We start from the raw sequence: 23,042 nt of genomic DNA on the forward strand, positions 1-23,042 counted from the left end.
CTATTATGTTAGATCCACCATGGACTGGACTCTCACTATTATGTTAGATCCACTATGGACTGGACTCTCACACTATTATGTTAGATCCACCATGGACTGGACTCTCACTATTATGTTAGATCCACTATGGACTGGACTCTCACACTATTATGTTAGATCCACCATGGACTGGACTCTCACACTATTATGTTAGATCCACTATGGACTGGACTCTCACTATTATGTTAGATCCACCATGGACTGGACTTTCACACTATTATGTTAGATCCACCATGGACTGGACTCTCACTATTATGTTAGATCCACTATGGACTGGACTCTCACACTATTATGTTAGATCCACTATGGACTGGACTCTCACTATTATGTTAGATCTAGTATGGACTGGACTCTCACTATTATGTTAGATCTACTATGGACTGGACTCTCACTATTATGTTAGATCCACCATGGACTGGACTCACACTATTATGTTAGATCCACTATGGACTGGACTCTCACACTATTATGTTAGATCCACTATGGACTGCACTCTCACTATTATGTTAGATCCACTATGGACTGGACTCTCACACTATTATGTTAGATCCACCATGGACTGGACTCTCACACTATTATTTTAGATCCACTATGGACTGGACTCTCACACTATTATGTTAGATCCACTATGGACTGGACTCTCACACTATTATGTTAGATCCACTATGGACTGGACTCTCACTATTATGTTAGATCCACCATGGACTGGACTCTCACTATTATGTTAGATCCACTATGGACTGGACTCTCACACTATTATGTTAGATCCACTATGGACAGGACTCTCACTATTATGTTAGATCCACTATGGACTGGACTCTCACTATTATGTTAGATCCACTATGGACTGGACTCTCACTATTATGTTAGATCCACCATAGACTGGACTCTCACTGCTGTGTCAGACCTACCCGACGTCCATTGCATCCGGTCTCCCCCAAAGGGTCCCCACCGGGTTGTGAGTTTTTCCTTGCCCTTATGTGGGCGCTGCACCGCGGGTATCGTTGTGGCTTGTGCAGCCCTTTGAGACACTTGTGATTTAGGGCTATATAAATAAACATTGATTGATTGATTGACTGAAATATTGGGACATTTTTTTCTATTTTTATTTCTGGAACAAAAGTTGTACAACTATTTAATGACACTTTATTATATTACATTTTATTATATTTTATTTTCATCAACAATGTTATACGCTCTATGCAGCACTTATTTTACAGATTTATTTTTTGGACTCTTTTATTTATCTATTTTATGGACATTTTCTTCACTTTCTGCAGCACTCATTTGTACTTTTTCTTCTCACTCCATGCAGAGAATCAACCGCCGACAACAAAATGGCGCAACCAAACGTGATGGTTGATACTGTCACCTGATTGGCTGTTAGCGTGTCACTCCAACACATCATTGACCACTTCCTGCGTTGCTCGGGCGAGTGTCTTTGTTCATGCAACCAACCTTGCTTCCATACTTCCATTTTCTTCCCACGAATAAGAAAAAAGCATATTATTGAACGCATTTTTTATTGATATCGTTTAACTAAAATGTACAAATAAATAAGGTAACTTGCAATAGTTTCTCCTCAAAATGTCGTTTTTATGGTTAAAAAATAAATAAATAAATAGAAAAGGCAGCTCACTTGCCAGGATTTGACTGTAAAATTTACTTTTGTATTTTTTTAACTGTACATAAAAAAAATCTGAAATTTTACAGTAAAATTTTGGCACCTCGGCTGTCCGTTTGTTTGTTTTTTTGTTGTTTTTACGGCAAATCAACAAGTGTATATTTGTGGTGTATTACAGTAAATGCCAAAACAACAACACAGTTTATTACAGTAAAAAAAAATAAAAGTACCTGTTTTTTTTCCATTTAGAGAAAAATGCTGTAAAAACCACACTAAATTTCACCATTTTACCATAAAATATATTGCTACTTTGACGGATAACTTGCTTTTAAATAACTATTATTTATTTTTAATTAAAAAAAAAAAATGGTTTGATGATATATATTTTTGCATAATTGGACATAATTTAAGTGGACATAATTTGAGATTACATGGAGTACATAATGTCAGAAAAATTGTATGTAAATTATCAAAAAACTTTCTGCTCTCTGTGTTTCTAGTGAACAGATCAATCAATCAATCAATGTTTACTTATATAGCCCTAAATCACTATTGTCTCAAAGGGCTGCACAAACCACAACACAAACCACTACGACATCCTCGGTAGGCCCACATAAGGGCAAGGAAAACTCACACCCAGTGGGACGTCGGTGACAATGATGACTATGAGAACCTTGGAGAGGAGGAAAGCAATGGATGTCGAGCGGGTCTAACATGATACTGTGAAAGTTCAATCCATAATGGATCCAACACAGTCGCGAGAGTCCAGTCCAAAGCGGATCCAACACAGCAGCGAGAGTCCCGTTCACAGCGGAGCCAGCAGGAAACCATCCCAAGCGGAGGCAGATCAGCAGAGCAGAGATGTCCCCAGCCAATACACAGGCGAGCAGTACATGGCCACCGGATCGGACCGGACCCCCTCCACAAGGGAGAGTGGGACATAGAAGAAATAGAAAAGAAACGGCCGATGAGAACTGTCTTTGTTTCACCAAGCAAAGTCTTGGAAGATTCCGCTGTGTACGTTGGAATGAAGACGGGAGGGGTTATCTATTGTCCTCAAAGACCTGCCGAAGCTGAATCCAGGACGAGCCCAAGCCCGAGGCATCATCTTCCTTTGTCTTCAATGTGACCGAAAACAATGACTGTTTACATACTTCCCATTTCTGATGTGACATGTGTTGTTGCGTAAACATTGAATATCTAAATAAAAGAGGAGACGTAAACCTTTTCCGTCAGAGCATGGTGCAGGACCGTACAGAGAGTACTGTACGTCTCTCCTCAGATCTGGGTCTAAATTGAATTCTGTCTCTGTTTGATTCCTTGCCTTTTGTCTTGTTTAATAGATGTGATCAGTGTTTGAACCTGACACATATATCAATCAATCAATCAATGTTTATTTATATAGCCCCAAATCACAAATGTCTCAAAGGACTGCACAAATCATTACGACTACAACATCCTCGGAAGAACCCACAAAAGGGCAAGGAAAACTCACACCCAGTGGGACGCCAGTGACAATGCTGACTATGAGAAACCTTGGAGAGGACCTCAGATGTGGGCAACCCCCCCCCCCCCCCCCCCCCCCCTCTAGGGGACAGAAAGCAATGGATGTCGAGCGGGTCCAACATGATACTGTGAAAGTTCAATCCATAGTGGCTCCAACACAGCCGCGAGAGTTCAGTTCAAAGCGGATCCAAGACAGCAGCGAGAGTCCCGTCCACAGGAGACCATCTCAAGCGGAGGCGGGTCAGCAGCGTAGAGATGTCCCCAATCGATACAGGCGAGCGGTCCATCCTGGGTCTCGACTCTGGACAGCCAGTACTTCATCCATGGTTATCAGACCGGACCCCTCCACAAGGGAGGGGGGGACATAGGAGAAAGAAAAGAAGCGGCAGATCAACTGGTCTAAAAAGGAGGTCTATTTAAAGGCTAGAGTATACAGATGAGTTTTAAGGTGAGACTTAAATGCTTCTACTGAGGTAGCATCTCGAACTGTTACCGGGAGGGCATTCCAGAGTACTGGAGCCCGAACGGAAAACGCTCTATAGCCCGCAGACTTTTTTTGGGCTCTAGGAATCACTAATAAGCCGGAGTCTTTTGAACGCAGATTTCTTGCCGGGACATATGGTACAATACAATCGGCAAGATAGGCTGGAGCTAGACCGTGTAGTATTTTATACGTAAGTAGTAAAACCTTAAAGTCACATCTTAAGTGCACAGGAAGCCAGTGCAGGTGAGCCAGTACAGGCGTAATGTGATCAAACTTTCTTGTTCTTGTCAAAAGTCTAGCAGCCGCATTTTGTAATCTTTTAATGCTAGACATGGGGAGACCCGAAAATAATACATTACAGTAATCGAGACGAGACGTAACAAACGCATGGATAATGATCTCGGCGTCTTTAGTGGACAAAATGGAGCGAATTTTAGCGATATTACGGAGATGAAAGAAGGCCGTTTTAGTAACGCTTTTAATGTGTGCCTCAAAGGAGAGAGTTGGGTCGAAAATAATACCCAGATTTTTTACAGAGTCACCTTGTTTTATTATTTGGTTGTCAAATGTTAAAGTTGTATTATTAAATAGAGGTCGGTGTCTAGCAGGACCGATAATCAGCATTTCCCTTTTTTTGGCGTTAAGTTGCAAAAAGTTAGCGGACATCCATTGTTTAATTTCATTAAGACACGCTTCCAACTGACTACAGTCCGGCGTGTTGGTCAGCTTTAGGGGCATGTAGAGTTGGGTGTCATCAGCATAGCAGTGAAAGCTAAAAATATATTCTTTTTCTCTCAAAATAGAAAAGGAAGAATTTCCTAAGAACAAGTTACAGTACTTTATTGATACATATTACATGCAGGTTTTCCAGGGCCAAATAAAATGATCGCTGTACCTTGTAATTCATAACACTTGTACTTCTGGCCTACAAAGGATGTGGCGTCTTCCTACGAACTCAAATTCATGGTCGCCAACCAAATCTGGGAATCGAACCCGTGACGACTGGATGAGTCAAATGCTTCAGAGAAACGTCGATGTGTTCCAGCCCAGCGATCAATAACAAAAAAAAAATGCAACTGATTGGAGAGAGAAAATGTACTTTTGCAAGAAGACAATGATTGACAGAAGGAGGTTTAAAAGTTTAAAAGTCCACCTGGTCTGCAGCGCCACACAAATCTGATTGCCGGGAGGGAACTAACTTTTATTTTATTTTGGTTTTGTTTTTGCCAAAAATGAGGATTGTATCGGCCGTGCTGCTGTGTCTGGGTTTGATGCTGGTGCTGCCTGGACCAGGAAGGTACGTATCATTGATGAAAGAACCGGGATGTAACCTTTTCTAACATGGACCTTTCTTGTCCACCAGAATGGAATAAATACACATTTTTTTCAAAGAAATAATGAAAATTTTTCAAAATGATGTTTTTATGAATTAAGTTGTGAGATGTATTATGTGCGATATATCTATTTCATGCCAATGTATATGTTTCATCATCTTTTTAAATGGCATCCCAAATGTTGCATTGGAGGAGAGGTTCTTTATTGGAGACGCACAAAAACATCGATTGTCACTTCACAGGTGTTCTTGAAGCTCATGGAGAGAATGCCAAGAGTGTGCAAAGCCTTAATCAGAGCAAAGGGTGGCTATTTTGAAGAAACTAGAATACAAAAATTGTTTTCTTTTATTTATTTTGTTAAGAACAAAACCCCACATGTGTTCGTTCATAGTTTGGATGTGACTATCTACAATGTAAATAGTCATGGAAATAAAGAAATTGAATGAAGTGAAGTGAAGTGAATTATATTTATATAGCGCTTTTCAATGAGAAGGTGTGTCCAAACTTTTGGCCTGTACTGTACATATATACACACATATATGTATGTATATATGTACATACATATATATCATTTACATTATTTATTTTATTTTTTAAGAATGAAAAAAAAAGACAATATTCAGCCACGACTTGTCCAGTGTGTACCCCGCCTTCCGCCCGAATGCAGCTGGGATGGACAAGCGGTAAAATAAACCAAAAAAAGTTTGGCCATCCAGACGCGTCAACCTACTTACTCAGTGGCCTAGTGGTTAGAGCAGGGGTCACCGACGCGGTGCCCATAAGGACCAGGTGAGTCGCCCAATGGCCCGTTCTAAAAATAGCTCAAATAGCAGCACTTACCAGTGAGCCGCCTCTATTTTTTAAATTGTATTTATTTACTAGCAAGCTGGTCTGGCTTTGCTCGACATTTTTAATTCTAAGAGAGACAAAACTCAAATAGAATTTGGAAATCCAAGAAAATATTTTAAAGACTTGGTCTTCACTTGTTTTTTTTTTTACTTTGCTTATTATAATTTCCAGAAAGACAATTTTAGAGGAATAAATACAACCTTAAAAATGATTTTAGGATTTTTAAACATATGTATGCCTTTTTACCTTTTAAAATCCTTCCTCTTCTTTCCTGACAATTTAAATCTATGTTCAAGTATTTTTATTTTGATTGTAAAGAATAATAAATACATTTTAATCTAATTCGACCAAGAAAATTTGTTAAATATTTCATCAAACTTATGATTAAAATTCAAAAAAGATTATTCTGGCAAATCTAAAAAATCTCTAGAATCAAATTTAAATCTTATTTCATAGTCTTGGGAATTTAAAAAAAAAAATTTGTTCTGGAAAATCTACAAGAAATTATTATTTGTCTTTGTCAGAAATATAGCTTGGTCCAATTTGTTATATATTCTAACAAAGTGCAGATTGGATTTTAACCTATTTAAAACATGTCATCAAAATTCTAAAATTAATCCTAATCAGGAAAAATTACTAATGATGTTCCATAAATTCTGTTTTGAATTTTTTCCAAAAGATTTGAATTAGCTAGTTTTTCTCTTCTTTTTTTTCGGTAGAATTTAGAATTTTAAATAGTCGAAATTGAAGATAATGTCACGTTTGTAAATCTGATTTCATGTTTGATCATGTTTTGTTTTGTGTTCTGGACTCTTGTTCTGTTTTTTTCACTTCCTGGTTTGTTTTTGTTACCATGACAACTCATTGCTTTTCACCTTGCCCTCCTAGTCACGCCCGTGCCCTCAGTCCCGCACCTGTTCCTAATTATTCACAGCCACTATTTAAGTCGATTTCTTTCCGTCCATCAGTCTGGGAACATCAACTTTCATTCTCTATGCCTGTTTTTGTTGTCACAGTAAGTGTTTTGTTTTAGTAGAGTAGAGTATTATGTTTGTATAGCGCTTTTCTCTAGTGACTCAAAGCGCTTTACATAGTGACACCCAATATCTAAGTTACATTTAAACCAGTGCGGGTGGCACTGGGAGCAGGTGGGTAAAGTGTCTTGCCCAAGGACACAACGGCAGTAACTAGGATGGCACAAGTGGGAATCGAACCTGCAACCCTCAAGTTGCTGGCACAGTCCCTCTACCAACCGAGCTATACCGAGTTGTTTATAGTCATGCCATCGTGCTGTTTCTGTTCTTAGGTCATTCGTGCCAATCGAGCAAGTGTTTTTGTTTCCTGTTTATATTTTGTAGCCAAGTTTTATACCTGCTTGTGAGCGCCCTTAATTTGTTTATTTTTGTACTTAAAAATGGGTTGCAGGTTCGATTCCCGCTTCCGCCATCCTAGTCACTGCCGTTGTGTTCTTGGGCAAGACGGTAACAGTTCGAGATGCCACCTCAGTAGAAGCATTTAAGTCTCACCTTAAAACTCATTTGTATACTCTAGCCTTTAAATAGACTCCCTTTTTAGATCAGTTGATCTGCCGTTTCTTTTCTTTTTCTTCTATGTCCCACTCTCCCTTGTGGAGGGGGTCCGGTCCGATCCGGTGGCCATGTACTGCTTGCCTGTGTATCGGCTGGGGACATCTCTGCGCTGCTGATCCGCCTCCGCTTGGGATGGTTTCCTGCTGGCTCCGCTGTGAACGGGACTCTCGCTGCTGTGTTGGATCCGCTTTGGACTGGACTCTTGCGACTGTGTTGGATCCATTGTGGATTTTCACAGTATCATGTTAGACCCACTCGACCTCCATTGCTTTCCTCCTCTCCAAGGTTCTCATAGTCATCATTGTCACCGACGTCCCACTGGGTCATTATTGTCACCGATGTCCCACTGGGTGTGAGTTTTCCTTGCCCTTATGTGGGCCTACCGAGGATGTCGTAGTGGTTTGTGCAGCCCTTTGAGACACTAGTGATTTAGGGCTATATAAGTAAACATTGATTGATTGATTGATATTATGTTAGATCCACTATGGACTGGACTCTCACTTATGTTAGATCCACTATGGACTGGACTCTCACTATTATGTTAAGTACACTATGGACTGGACTCTCACTATTATGTTAGATCCACTATGGACTGGACTCTCACTATTATGTTTGATCCACTATGGACTGGACTCTCACTATTATGTTAAATCCACTATGGACTGGACTCTCACTATTATGTTAAATCCAGTATGGACTGGACTCTCACTATTATGTTAGATCCACTATGGTCTGGACTCTCACACTATTAAGTTAGATCCATTATGGACTGGACTCTCGCTATTATGTTAGATCCACTATGGACTGGACTCTCACTATTATGTTAAATCCACTATGGACTGGACTCACTCTCACTATTATGTTAAATCCACTATGGACTGGACTCTCACAATATTATGTTAGATCTACTATGGACTGGACTCTCACTATTATGTTAGATCCACTATGGACTGGACTCTCACTATTATGTTAGATCCACTATGGACTGGACTCTCACTATTATGTTTGATCCACTATGGACTGGACTCTCACTATTATGTTAAATCCACTATGGACTGGACTCTCACTATTATGTTTGATCCACTATGGACTGGACTCTCACTATTATGTTAGATCCACTATGGACTGGACTCTCACTATTATGTTAGATCCACTAAGGATGTCGTTGTGGTTTGTGCAGCCCTTTGAGACACTTGTGATTTAGGGCTATATAAATAAACATTGATTGATATTATGTGAGTGGGCCGGCACGCTGTTTGTATGGAGGAAAAACGGACGTGGCGACATGTAGAGAACGCCAAAGGCGGTGCTTTGAAGGCCCGCCCCCAATATTATTGTCCGGGTGGAAATCGGGAGAAATTTGGGAGGGGCACTGAACTTCGGGAGTCTCCCGGGAAAATCGTGAGGGTTGACGAGTGTGAGTATTAGTGGTGAATGCGGTGTTACAGCCAGCTCTAATGTTAATTTGATATTGCCTCAAGGGCCAAATGAAATTCAACGGCGGGCCGAATTTGGCCCGCGGGCCAGAGTTTGACACCCATGCGTTAAAGGAAAAAAATGTACGGCGGAATGACAGGCAGAAACACAATTTATTTAAGTGTGTATCAAACTGGTAGCCCTTTGCATTAATCAGTACCCAAGAAGTAGCTCCTGGTTTTAAAAAGGTCAGTGACCCCTTAGTTAGAGTGTCCACCCTGAGATGGGTAGGTCCTGAGTTCAAACCCTGGGTCGAGTCATGCCAAAGACTATAAAAAAGGGTTTCAGCTTCAAGGGTTGGAATTGGGGGTTAAATCACCCGAAATTATTCCCGGCTGCTGCTCACAGCTCCCCTCACCTCCCAGGGGATGAACAAGGGGACATATTTCACCACATTATTTGGTACTTTACTTTTCTAACCTGTTTTGAAAAAGTTTCATTATCATTATCATACCAGAGGCCTGATAATAAACATGCAGTTTGTCCAGAATACAAGACGGCATCACATACACACACCTAATGGCCGACTTCCTCCTTAGAGAATACACAACTGAGCTAATGGTGGCTAATTGTGTCTTCCAGGGGGGAAGAACTTCCCGACCCGCCCGCCGTGGACTGCCAGTGGAGTCGCTGGTCTGAGTGGGGAGTTTGTGATCCCTGCACTTTGACACGGGTGAGTCCCTTTTTACTCAAAACTGTCTTCATACCGTGTTTCCTTGAAATATAGTATGCCCCTGCCTAGTATTACTGCCGGGTTAAACTCGTTTGGCGAAATATTATTTTTATTAGCGCATTTCTAGAATTTCCACCGGGTCAAACTCGTCACGTCACGAGTGACACTTCACCTGTCATCATTTTCAAAATGGAGGAGGCTGATTTCAATCAATTGAAATCGCATAAAGGGAAGAAGATTAAGAGCTATTCAGTAGGATTTAAGGTCCAAGTTATTGAATATACTAAAAAGAACAGTAAGCAGCTATGTGTTATTAATATACCGTAGCTGCGTGTGTCAAATATGAGTCATTAAATGACTCCCGCCTCCTGGTGGTAGAGGGCGCTAGTGATCCTTCTTGCGACTACTCGGCTGCAGAAGAAGTGACAACAACCAGCAAGAGTGAGCCGCGATCGTTTATTTTTTCCTCTCGCTTGCACTTTTAACATGGACAATTACATATCTAAAATAAAACGGTTTTCTAAACTGGACTTTCAATCGAAGCAGGAGGTAATAAAGGAAGATCTCCTTGGAGACAGAGAGACGTTTAAAACTGAAGATAAGGATGATTTCTATAAAGAAGTTATTTTAAAACTGAAGAAAGATAAGGAAGACTTCTATAAACAAGTTATCGATGCTTTTGATCAGAAGGAGCTGCGCATGGACTTTATTTATAAGTAAAGGTAAGACCATAATAACGTTTTTTTTTTTTTAATTAAATGTGCTTTTCATGATGGTATCCTTACATCACACTCAAATTTATAAGCGCAGGCCTAAATTTACCGCATGCCTTTGGTAAACGCCGGAATGAGAAGAGGTTTTAAATTAATTAGCGCCCTGGCAGAAATTCAAGGAAATTCCGATATTCTTTTCATGGCATGGCGTGAAACCTGCTAAAACACCCGACCAGGTCATGCCACCACTGGTCACAGGGGGGAGACATACAACGGAACCCCAGCAGCTGAAATCTCCCTCAAATATGCCTCAAAAATGAAATATGGAACATCAACTTGTCATCAAGAGTTGACTCAGCAAGTTGAGGATTAACATCATTAAGCAGTTTCACATTTATTTTGTATCATTCGAGAGGCATGTAAGTCGACAGCAGGGACAGTCAACAAAACTGTTTTGGGGGCCACATTTCCTGAAAGCTAAGGACCCGGGACCTGGACTTCTTCCTTCACTATTCAGTCTTACAAAAGCCAAAAAGCAGTGAAGTTGTCACTTTGTGTTAAAGGTCAATAAAAAGAGAATACAATTATTTACAAATCCTTTTCAACTTATATTCAATTGATCATCGGCGATCACTCGAACGAGTAGGGGTGTATCCCTTTATGGTTGATACCTGTGCGTGACTTTGTTTTACGTGGGGAGACTGGTGCACAGAGAGTCACCACACCACCTTAACAGAATCGGGTCAGTGTCCTGTGGCATGGAGTCCAAGACGACTGGGGACTCTTTTCCGCTGCAGCCTTCTTCCGCCGTTGCAACCGTTGTGGTAGTTCTTAAATCTACGTCTTCCGCCTGCTTCGCCGTTGAGGTCTTCGCCATATCCCTGGCTAGGGGGCAGTCAGGTAGTAGGCTTTTGCCAAAGGCCACCTGGGGTGACCGTAGTAGAGGGGTTAACCTCCTAGTGCCCCAAGACCCCATAGAGGAGCCTCGACTTTAGCCTCATGGCCAGGACACGCAGTCTATTCAATTGAAACCTGAATAGACTTCAAAGACCTGAATAGACTTCAAAGACAAGATATATTAATGTTGGAACTGGAAAACTTTTGTTATTTTTACCAAATGTTAGCTAATTTGCAATTTGATGCCTGCAACATGTTTAAAAAAACTGGCAAAAAAGAGTATGAAAGTTGAGGAATGCTCGTCAAACACTTATTTGGAACTTCCCACAGGTGAACAGGCTAATTGGGAACAAGTGGGTGCCATGATTGGCTATAAAAGCAGCGTCCATGAAATGCTCACTCATTCACAAACAAGGACGGGGCGAGGGTCACCACTTTGTCAACAAATGCCTGAGCAATTTGTTTAAGGACAACATTTCTCAACCAGCTTTTGCGAGGAATTTAGGGATTTCACCATCTCCGCTCCGTAATATCATCAAAAGGTTCAGAGAATCTGGATAAATCGCTCATCATTGTGTAAAGGATATCGCCACATCGGGCGAGGGTCACCACTTTGTCAACAAATGCCTGAGCAATTTGTTTAAGGACAACATTTCTCAACCGGCTTTTGCGAGGAATTTAGGGATTTCACCATCTACGCTCCGTAATATCGTCGAAAGGTTCAGAGAATCTGGAGAAATCGCTCATCATTGTGTAAAGGATATCGCCACATGGGCTCAGGAACACTTCAGAAAACCGCTGTCAGTAACTACAGTTGGTCGCTACATCTGTAAGTGCAAGTTGAAACTCTACAAAAAGTTAAAGCCATTTTATCAACAACACCCAGAAACCCGGCTTGCTTCGCTGGGCCCCAGCTCATCTAAGATGAACTGATGCAAAGTAGAAAAGTGTTCTGTGGTCTGACGAGTCCACATTTCAAATTGTTTTTTGGAAAATTTGGACATCGCGTCGCCCATAACAAAGATGAAAATAACTATTCGGACTTTTATAGGCGCAGTTTAAAAGCCAGCATCTGTGATGGTATGGGGGAGTATTAGTGCCCAAGGCATGGGTAACTTACACATCTGTGAAGGCACCATTAAAGCTGAAAGGTACATACAGCTTTTGGAGCAACATATGTTGCCATCGAAGCAACGTTATCATGGACGCCCCTGCTTATTTCAGCAAGACAATGCCGAGCCACGCGTTACAACAGCGTGGCTTCGTAGTAAAGGAGTGCGGGTACTAGACTGGCCTGCCTGTAGTCCAGACCTGTCTCCCATTCAAAATATGAAGCCTCAGTTCCCGAACCTTAACTGAGTGTTATTAAAAGGAAAGGCCATGTAACACACTGGTAAAAATGCCTTTTTTGCAATGTGTTGCTGCCATTAAATTCTAAGTTTATGATTATTTGCCAAAAAATGACAAAGTTTATCAGTGTGAAGATGAAATATCTTGTCTTTGCAGTCTATTCAATTGAATATAAGTTGAAAAGGATTTGCAAATTATTGTATTCTCTTGCCCTGCAATGAGGTGGCGACTTGTCCAGGGTGTACGCCGCCTTCGGCCCGATTCTAGCTGAGATAGGTACCAGCACCCCCCGCGACCCCAAAGGGAATAAGCGAATGGATGGATGGATGGATGTATTCTCTTTTTATTTACCATTGACACAATGTGACAACTTTACTGCTTTTGTACATTTTGCATGTTATTTTTCGATTCTTTACTCACCTTTTCCAGAAAAAAACTGCAAAAAAACAATGTTTTTGTTCCCAGAGGCGTTCTCGAAGCGCAGTGGTTTTTGGTCAGTTCGGTGGCGAGGCCTGCCAGGGCTCGATCGGCGAGCGGGAGCCTTGCGTCGCCGATACAGAATGCCCACAAGCGCCACTTCCTGCGTGCTCGGACACGGAGTTCCAGTGCGAGTCAGGTGCGGGGTTTTTTTTTTGTATGTTTGGTTTTTACGTTGAATAAAAAACAACGTCAAGGTGATGATGAAGTCGCTTCAATGTCTACTCAGGCTCTTGCATCAAGAAGAGGCTGATGTGCAACGGAGACTACGACTGCGAAGACGGTTCCGACGAGGACTGCGATCCCCTCCGGAAACCGTGCGGCTCCTCAGTCCTGGAAAACAACGAGCAAGGCAGGACGGCAGGATACGGGTAAGAAGAGCCCAGGCTAATCAAAGAATGAAGGCTTACTGATTAGTTGGAATTGGTCTTCTAGAGCAGCACCTCAGCGTTTTTTGTCCGTATTCATGTTATGGTTGGAGGGAGTTGTGACAGCACAGTTCTACAAAGGGGCAATATTGTTGTATGTATTTATTATATATATATCAATATTATAACAAATAATGAACAATAGAATGGAGTGTGACCAAATTCAAGAGTATGTATGGAGTGAGACATGTGAAGCAGTAATCTCTTGAGTGTTACCGGGAGGTGTTGTTCCAAACTGGAAGTCCGAGAGGGCGAGGCAAAAAGGATGTCTGTAAGCAGGCAAGAGATCCAGGGACGAGAGAGATGCGTCAAAGTCCGTGTCCATGCGAGGGGGGGGTCGAGGATCGAGGGGGGGCAGTCGGAATCCAGAGGGGAACGACTGGAGAGCCGACGGGTAACACTCGGGAAAGCTCTGTGGGAGGATAACAAGGACATCAGAGTATGGAGGGGAAACGCAGAGAGAAACAGAGAGAGAGAGAGCAAGAATTCATAATGCACGATGGCTTACGGTACGCCAACCGAAGGTTATATTCCGGCCAGGGATGGCAGGTTGTGCAGGCTTATGAAGGCAGGTGTGATCATCAGCTCCAGATGTGCAGATTGCTGATCGCCCACAGCGTTGCCGGCATGTGGGAGTGACGCGGCCGGCACGAGCAGGGGCGTGTCTCAGAGGAGGTGCTGGAAGACCTAGCTGCTGGGAAAAAGCGAGGTCGAGCCCACGCTGTGACAATGCAAGTTCCAATGGTGACATAGATCCATCGACAAAAGTTCTCTTAAGCTTAATAATGTAATTAAGTTCTTTAGAGACAAATAGCCTAAAAGCGGCCCCTCCAGCCTCTTCAATTTGGCCTATGTGACGTCATGAGTTCAACATTAATTTGACATACTTACTCTGAATGCTACATGTTAGTTTCCATCTTGTGGACAATGTGAGTAAATCAAATCAATGACGCTTAAAAGTACATTTGAAACAATAGCACAGCATTTACTTATACGACACAATGCAAACAACCTTCCCGAGTCATGGTGCAAAAAAAAAAAATACAACTAACATAAAGGTCAACATGGTTCTCGCCCGGAAAATGGTGGAGTGCCATCTCCAGGTTGGGGAGGAGACCCTGCCCCAAGTGGAGGAGTTCAAGTACCTCGGAGTCTTGTTCACGAGTGAGGGAAGAGTGGATCGCGAGGTCGACAGGCGGATCGATGCAGCGTCTTCAGTAATGCGGACGCTGTATCGATCCGTTGTGGAGAAGAAGGAGCTGAGCCGGAAGGCAAATCTCTCAATTTACCGGTCAATCTACGTTCCCATCCTAACATATGGTCATGAGCTCTGGGTTTTGACCGAATGGACAAGATCACGCGTACAAGCGGCTGAAATGAATTTCTTCCGCATGGTGGCGGGTCTCTCCCTTAGAGATAGGGTGAGAAGTTCCGTCATCCGGGAGGAGCACAAAGTAAAGCAGCTGTTCCTCCACATGGAGAGGAGCCAGATACGGTGGTTTGGGCATCTGGTCAGGATGCCACCTGAACAAGCTACGGGGAAGACCCAGGACACATTGGGAAGACTATGTCTCCCGGCTGGCCTGGGAACGCCTCGGGATCCCCCAGGAGGAGCTATACGAAGTGGCTTGGGGTTGGGGAGAAGGAAGTCTGGGCTTCCCAGCTTAAGCTGCTACATCTGCGACCCGCCCTCGGATAACAGGAAGAAGATGGATGGGATGGATGGGTTCATGTTTCTGTGCGGAATGGGATGACCTAGGGCCGAACCAACTGGGTTACACTTACTTCAGAGTTGTTTGGCTTACTCCAGAATCAACATTTTGGGCGCCGACCCCCGGATGAACCCATTTAACAACGACTATTTCAACGGGAAATGTGACCGAGTCCGGAATCCGTACACCGGACAGCAGGACAGGCTTCCTTGGAACGTCGGTGTGCTCTACTATCAGGTCAGCTCGCATGTTACCGTTACGTTCTTTTTAAAAAAATAAATACAAAATTGCTGATGAACCTCCTTGCATCTCTAGACACTTGCAGAGGAAACGGTCTCCAGGGAAATCTACGAGGACACGCACAGCCTTCTGAGAGAAATCCTCTCAGAGATGACGGAGAAAATGGAGGCGGGACTTTCCTTCAAGTTCAGCCCCAGCGAGGAATCCATGTCGTCGAGTGCGCAAGGCGGCGTGGGTTTGGATTATCAGTACAAGAAGGAATCAATGATCAGAGAGGTCTCGGAGTACTCCAACATAAAGGTGACAGGAGAACCCTTCCCAGCAGACACGAGACATTGATAGAAGATTTCAAGTTCAAACACTGATGACATCTATTAAACAAGACATAAGGCAAAGAATCAAACAGAGACAGTATTAAATATGGACTCAGATCTGAGGAGAGACATGGCCACTGTACTGTCAGTACAGTCCTGCACCACACTCTGCCCCCAGGTCGTACTCATCCTTCTTTATTTGATCCCCCCCCCCCCCCCCTCCTTCCCACAGCTGCTTCCTCAAAGAAGTGGGTCGTGAACAGCGTTGCCTTCGGTTACCGAAGAGTTCAAAGAGAGTTCCATAAAATAGTTCAAAGAGAGTCCCATAAAATAGTTCAAAGAGAGTCCCATAAAATCAATCAAAAAGAGTTCGTAAAAATACTTAAGAGTTCTTCTGGAAGTTGGGCAGATCCTGCCATCTGTTCTTCTTGGAAGGTTTCAGCCTTTTGTCTTCTTGTCCAGAACACAATGTAATACAAAGTTTTTTGTGATCATTTAGAAACAATTATTCTAACAACAACGTTGATTACATGTCCATGCCCTTTAAAGCTGACTTTGAAACAACGTTGCAAAATAGTTGTATTTGTAAGTTAAGACAACCTCGATGTCTACTGTTAGATCTGCATTGTTGGTTGGGAACTGACCAAAATTCAATGGTCAAATGAACCTGACATTGATTAAACGTTGTTAAAAAGCATGTGGTTTCAACGTCAGCTTTAGGTTTCTCCACGTAAGGACCTTAGTCAACAAGTTGTCAGTGTTGTTTCAATGTCTTGTGCCTGCTGGGTTGTGAATTCTTTGATGTCCCCTAACTGGTGTTGTCCCTGGTCTGCTGGTCTAGAACAAGAGCTTCATGCGGGTCCGGGGAAAGATTCAGTTGAACACCTACAGGCTTCGTTCCCGCGAGCTCCAAGTGGCCGACGAGTTCCTGGCGCACATCCGGTCTTTGCCCGTGCAGTACGACAAAGCCATTTACTTTGCCTTCCTAGAGGACTACGGGACCCACTACACCAAAAACGGGAAGTCCGGCGGAGAATACGAGTTGATCTACGTTCTTAACCAGGATGCCATCAAGGCCAAAAGTATACAGAATCCTGATCATTTTACAGTCGAAGTTGAAAAGCTCTGAAATCTCCTTTTTTTTTTTTTGCAAGATCTGACGGAGCGGAAGATTCAGGAATGCGTCAAATTGGGCATCTCGGTGGATTTTGCCTCGGACAATATTAAAGATGGCAAAGCTCACGCCAGCGACGACAAGTGTAAAACTGTATCCACAAATCTCCAAGGTCGAATCCTGCTCTTTTACGACGTGGCACCACGTTACATCCGACATTTTTTTTTTTTTACCTGCGCCTCACATTCCGTGTGTCCACCCACCCCCAGACGAGATCGCCGGCAAGGCAGTGGTGGACAAGGTGATGACTTCCGTCAAAGGCGGCACCCTGGAGAGCGCGGTGGTCATGAGGGCCAAGCTCAACAAAGACGGCGTGATGGATGTGGACACCTTCCAGAAGTGGGCTCGGACCATCGCCAACGCCCCGGCGCTGCTCCACAGTGAGGTGGGTGATAAAATAATAACAACAAATTGTTGTTGTTTTCATTGTAAAAATACTGGTATTTTAAATACAAATATATACGTCCTAGAACCCGCCCTCTGCGGGTTCTAGGACGTAATGACGTAATTACTTACGTACGTAACACATGCACGCGCGTTGTTTGCTATTAATAGCGATTTCGATAGTTAGCGTTAGCTGTTATTGAATGTGTCTTCTATCATAACAACAACAGTTAAAAAGTTGTAACATTATCAAATACATGACTAATGTCACGGAAACAAAACATTATTGTAATGTTACGTTTAAAAAAAAGTCACAAGAAAAAATCGTTACTTGAATAAAACCGGAAAACCAAACATTATAATGTTACGCTTAAAATAGTTGCCAGAAAAAGTTGTTACGAGAATAAATTCACAATGTTACGGAGAAGAATCAAAGTGTTTCCGTGATGAAGTCACAATGTTTCGGGTAAAATGTCGTACACTACAAACATCGATTTTTCAATCAAAACGATAAAAAGCAGTGATGTTACAAAAATAAAATCGCAACGAAGTTGTAAAACTGCAGAAAGCCATTTAAAGTGATGCTAGAATTAAGTGGTGATGTTACGATTAAAATTTCTCTGCCAGTTTCTGCATCCCACAGGGATTCTACTTTTGTGTTTCTGCACCTGCGGTTCCCACACCAGGTTGCAACATTGTTTGTTTTAGAAGATATTCATAATAATGTGACTCCTTTTAATGCGATTTTATATTTATATTTTGTAAATATTCGGATTCAGGAGGAACGGTGTGGTTTTCGTCCTGGTCGTGGAACTGTGGACCAGCTCTATACTCTGGGCAGGGTTCTTGAGGGTGCATGGGAGTTTGCCCAACCAGTCTACATGTGCTTTGTGGACTTGGAGAAGGCATTGGACCGTGTCCCTCGGGGAAGTCCTGTGGGGAGGGCTCAGAGATTATGGAGTATCTGACTGTCTTAATGTGGCGGTCCTGTCTTATTGTGGCGGTCTGCTCCCTGTGTGATCAGTGTCAGAGCTTAGTCCGCATTGCCGGCAGTAAGTCTGACACATTTCCAGTGAGGGTTGGACTCCGCCAAGGCTGTCCTTTGTCACCGATTCTGTTCATAACTTTTATGGACAGAATTTCTAGGCGCAGTCAAGGCGTTGAGGGGTTCCGCTTTGGTTCCGGTTAGGTTTCTGCTTTTTGCAAATGATGTGGTCCTGATGGCTTCATCTGGCCGGGATCTTCAGCTCTCACTGGATCGGTTCGCGACCGAGTGTGAAGCGACCGGAATGAGAATCAGCACATCCAAGTCCGAGTCCGTGGTTCTCGCCCGGAAAAGGGTGGAGTGCCATCTCTGGGTTGGGGAGGAGATCCTTCCCCAAGTGGAGGAGTTCAAGTACCTCTGAGTCTTGTTCACAAGAGGGGGAAGAGTGGATCGTGAGATCGACAGGAGGATCGATGCGGCGTCTTCAGTAATGCGGACGTTGTATCGATCTGTTGTAGTGAAGAAGGAGCTGAGCCGAAAGGCAGAGCTCTCAATTTACCGGTCGATCTACGTTCCCATCCTCACCTATGGTCATGAGCTTTGGGTCATGACCGAAAGGACAAGATCATGGGTACAAGCGGCTCAAATGAGTTTCCTCCGCCGGGTGGCGGGTCTCTCCCTTAGAGATAGGGTGAGAAGCTCTGCCATTTGGGAGGAACTCCGAGTAAAGCCCCTGCTCATTCACATGGAGAGGAGCCAGATAAGGTGGTTCGGGCATCTGGTCAGGATGCCACCCGAACGCCTCCCTAGGGAGGTGTTTAGGGCACGTCCGACCGGTAAGAGGCCACGGGGAAGACCCAGGACACGTTGGGAAGACTATGTCTCCCGGCTGGCCTGGGAACGCCTCAGGATCCCCCGGGAAGAGCTGGACCAAGTGGCTGGGGAGAGGAAAGTCTGGGTTGGATTGGATGGATGGATCTTTTTTTAAAAACCAAAGTTTCCTTGTGTGTCTCTGCCAGCCGCAACCCATCTACACCCTGGTCCCTCTGGACATGGTTGACGCCAGCGCCAGGATCGCCAACATGAAGCGGGCCACGGCGGACTACATAGCGGAGTACAGCGTGTGCAAGTGTAGCCCGTGCCACAATGGCGGCACCCTGGCTCTGCTGGACGGGAAGTGTCTGTGTCTCTGCTCGCATCTCTTCGAGGGGCGGGCCTGCCAGAATTTCAAAGGCGACAAAGTCAAGCACTCGGGTAGGAGTCCCACATGACGTGGCGTCGCCACAACGATGACGTCGCTGTTTGTTTTTTGTGCAGTGGCTACGAGGCCCACGGTCTCCCAAGAGGGAAACTGGTCTTGCTGGTCCAGCTGGTCCAGCTGTAGCGGTGGTAAGCAGACCAGAACGAGGGCCTGCAACACGGTAGGACTCCTCGGCGCCACCTGTAGGGGAGACACCAGCAGCGAACAGTACTGCTAAACAACAACCACGCTTGCTAAATCCAAGTCTGGGAAACAGCGGCCCCCAGTGGTTGAAGACGGTATCGCGGAAATGTCGGCATTTCTTTTTGTTGGTGATAACCATTGCTGCATCTGTTTTGTAGTACAAATAAACTTTATTAATCATAACCACATAAAAAGTTGCTGCAAAAAACGTGTTGGTAAAGTTGTAAAACTACAAGAACACTTTTGAAACATTGACTTTGTCTACAGCAGGCAGGGGTCACCAACCTTTTTGAAAGCAAGAGCTACTTCTTGGGTACTGATTAATGCGAAGGGCTACCAGTTTGATACACACTTAAATAAATTGCCAGAAATAGCCAATTTGCTCAATTTACCTTTAACTCTATGTTATTTTTATTAATTAATGATATTGGATGCACCTGGGGATAGGTTGATTGGCAACACTAAATTGGCCCTAGTGTGTGAATGTGAGTGTGAATGTTGTCTGTCTATCTGTGTTGGCCCTGCGATGAGGTAGCGACTTGTCCAGGGTGTACCCCGCCTTCCGCCCGATTGTAGCTGAGATAGGCGCCAGCGCCCCCCGCGTCCCCGAAAGGGAATAAGCGGTAGAAAATGGATGGGAAAAATGGATGGATATTTATCTTTGTGGAAACCCTGATCATCTTAATGATTTCTCACAATAAATATATATAGAAACAGATAAATATTTTTATGAATATATTTCGGCTCTTTAAAATTCAAAATTCAAACGAAAAAAAGAGGAGAAAAACTAGCTAATTTGAATCTTTTAGAAAAAATTCAAAAAATAATTTATGGGACATCATTAGTAATTTTTCCTGATTAAGATTAATTTTAGAATTTTGATGACATGTTTAAAATAGGTTAAAATCCAATGTGCACTTTGCTAGAATATATAACAAATTGGACCGAGCTATATTTCTAACAAAGACAAATCATTTTTTTGAATTTGAATCCTAATAAGTTTGAAGAAATATTTCACAAATATTCTTTGTCGAAAAAACAGAAGTTAAAATGAATAATTAAATTAAAATTGATTTATTATTCTTTACAATAAAGAAAATAAACGTACTTGAACATTGATTCAAATTGTCAGGAAAGAAAAGGAAGGAATTTAAAAGGTAAAAAGGTATATGTGTTTAAAAATCCTAAAATCCTTTTTAAAGTTGTATTTTTTTCTCTAAAATTGTCTTTCTGAAAGTTATAAGAAGCAAAGTAAAAAAATAAATGAATTTATTTAAACAAGTGAAAACCAAGTCTTTAAAATATTTTCTTGGATTTTCAAATTCTATTTGAGTTTTGTTTCTCTTAGAATTAAAAATGTGGAGCAAAGCCAGACCAGCTTACTGGTAAAGAAATAAAATGCAAAAAAATAGAGGCAGCTCACTGGTAAGTGCTGCTATTTGAGCTATTTTTAGAACAGGCCAGCGGGCGACTTGGTGCCCGCGGGCACTGCGTTGGTGACCCCTGCTCTACAGGAATAAAGTGGGAATGGTACGAGAAATATTGCAATATTATCTTTCTATGTATGTTCTATTAGTGTGTTCTATTTAATCACACAATAAACTGTGTGTGGTCCAGCGGTGTCAAAGTGGTTTTCATTTTAATCAGAAGGGTTCAATTTCTCTCCTGTGCGAGTTTGAAGCCGACACAACAAACACACTCAGAGGAGATAATGTTTGAAAAAAGGTGACAGGTTTTTACAAAACTTTTGCTTTGAAGGGGTAGTTGCCAACTTTCTGTTGATTTTTGCTGAAGGATGTCAATGAATGAAATGTAGGTCTAAATGAGACCTACACAGAGGTTTTTGTTTCCTGTCTCCACGATATTCCTACCGGATGTTACAAGCAGTTTTGTCTGTATTTTCTTACTAGGAGATTTGTCTGTGTTTTAGTCCTCGGGGGCGCAATTTTGAGTTTTGGGGTTTGGTTATTTATTAGATCACAATTTTCGCCAGTCCTGATGTGTGTGTCCAGTTTGGTGAGTTTTGAAGCATTTTAAATGGGTCAAATTACAGCTTAAAGAGGCCAAAATTACATTTTTAGAACATTTATGTTTTGAAGGGGTTTTTGCCAACTTCTTGTTGATTTTTTGCTGAAGGAAATCAGTGTATGAAATGTAGGTCTAAGTGAGACCTACATAGACGTTTTAGTTTCATGTCTCCACAACATTCCTACCGGAAGTTACAAGCCGTTTTGTCTGTATTTTCTTACTAGGAGATTTGTCTGTGTTTTAGTCCTCGGGGGCACAATTTTGAGTTTTGGGGTTTGGTTTTTTATTAGATCACAATTTTTGCCTGTTCTGATGTGTGTGTCCAGTTTGGTGAGTTTTGAAGCATTTTTAATGGGTCAAATTACAGCTTAAAGAGGCAAAAATTACATTTTTAGAACATTTATGTTTTGAAGGGGTTTTTGCCAACTTCTTGTTGATTTTTTGCTGAAGGACATCAATGTATGAAATGTATGTCTAAGTGAGACCTACATAGAGGTTTTAGTTTCATGTCTCCACGACATTCCTACCGGATGTTACAAGCAGTTTTGTCTGTATTTTCTTACTAGGAGATTTGTCTGTGTTTTAGTCCTCGGGGGCGCAATTTTGAGTTTTGGGGTTTGTTTTTTATTAGATCGCAATTTTCACCTGTCCTGATGTGTGTGTCCAGTTTGAGTTTTGAAGCATTTTAAATGGGTCAAATTACAGCTCAAAGAGGCAAAAATGACATTTTTTAGAACATTTATGTTTTGAAGGGGTTTTTGCCAACTTCTTTTTGATTTTTTGCTGAGGGAGATCAATGTATGAAATGTAGGTCTAAGTGAGACCTACATAGAGGTTTTAGTTTCATGTCTCCACGACATTCCTACCGGAAGTTACCAGCCGTTTTGTCTGTATTTTCTTACTAGGAGATTTGTCTGTGTTTTAGTCCTCGGGGGCACAATTTTGAGTTTTGGGGTTTGGTTTTTTTATTAGATCACAATTTTTGCCTGTCCTGATTTGTGTGTCCAGTTTGGTGAGTTTTTGAAGCAATTTAAATGGGTCAAATTACAGCTGAAAGAGGCAAAAATTACATTTTTAGAACATTTATGTTTTGAAGGGGTTTTTGCCAACTTCTTGTTGATTTTTTTGCTGAAGGAGATCAGTGTATGAAATGTAGGTCTAAGTGAGACCTACGTAGAGGTTTTAGTTTCATGTCTCCACGACATTCCTACCGGAAGTTACAAGCAGTTTTGTCTGTATTTTCTTACTAGGAGATTTGTCTGTGTTTTAGTCCTCGGGGGCGCAATTTTGAGTTTTGGGGTTTGGTTATTTATTAGATCACA

General features: G+C 42.4%; 1 protein-coding gene across 1 annotated transcript; it reads left to right on the top strand.

The window, feature by feature from the left end:
• Window positions 1-4,642: 4,642 nt before the first annotated feature.
• c9 (complement component 9) lies at window positions 4,643-21,308 on the top strand. The gene is made up of 11 exons (XM_061907790.1): window positions 4,643-4,950; window positions 9,484-9,574; window positions 13,000-13,150; window positions 13,241-13,382; window positions 15,250-15,388; window positions 15,467-15,691; window positions 16,547-16,787; window positions 16,860-16,991; window positions 17,089-17,264; window positions 19,268-19,502; window positions 19,566-21,308. Exons 1-11 carry the CDS (start codon window positions 4,886-4,888, stop codon window positions 19,724-19,726), a joined length of 1,758 nt encoding a protein of 585 aa, XP_061763774.1. The 5' UTR covers window positions 4,643-4,885; the 3' UTR covers window positions 19,727-21,308.
• The last annotated feature ends 1,734 nt before the right edge of the window (window positions 21,309-23,042 follow it).

The sequence above is a fragment of the Nerophis ophidion genome, linkage group LG08 (genome assembly GCF_033978795.1).
Source record: "Nerophis ophidion isolate RoL-2023_Sa linkage group LG08, RoL_Noph_v1.0, whole genome shotgun sequence".
In the NCBI taxonomy this organism is placed as follows: Eukaryota; Metazoa; Chordata; class Actinopteri; order Syngnathiformes; family Syngnathidae; genus Nerophis; species Nerophis ophidion.

Excerpts from the sequence above, each read along its gene's own strand:
- c9 (XM_061907790.1), top strand. The coding sequence starts at position 4,886 with ATGAGGATTGTATCGGCCGTGCTGCTGTGTCTGGGTTTGATGCTGGTG. Across the intron at positions 13,151-13,240 it reads GGAGTTCCAGTGCGAGTCAG|GCTCTTGCATCAAGAAGAGG; the intron begins GTGCGGGGTTTT and ends ATGTCTACTCAG. Across the intron at positions 15,692-16,546 it reads CGGAGTACTCCAACATAAAG|AACAAGAGCTTCATGCGGGT; the intron begins GTGACAGGAGAA and ends CTGCTGGTCTAG.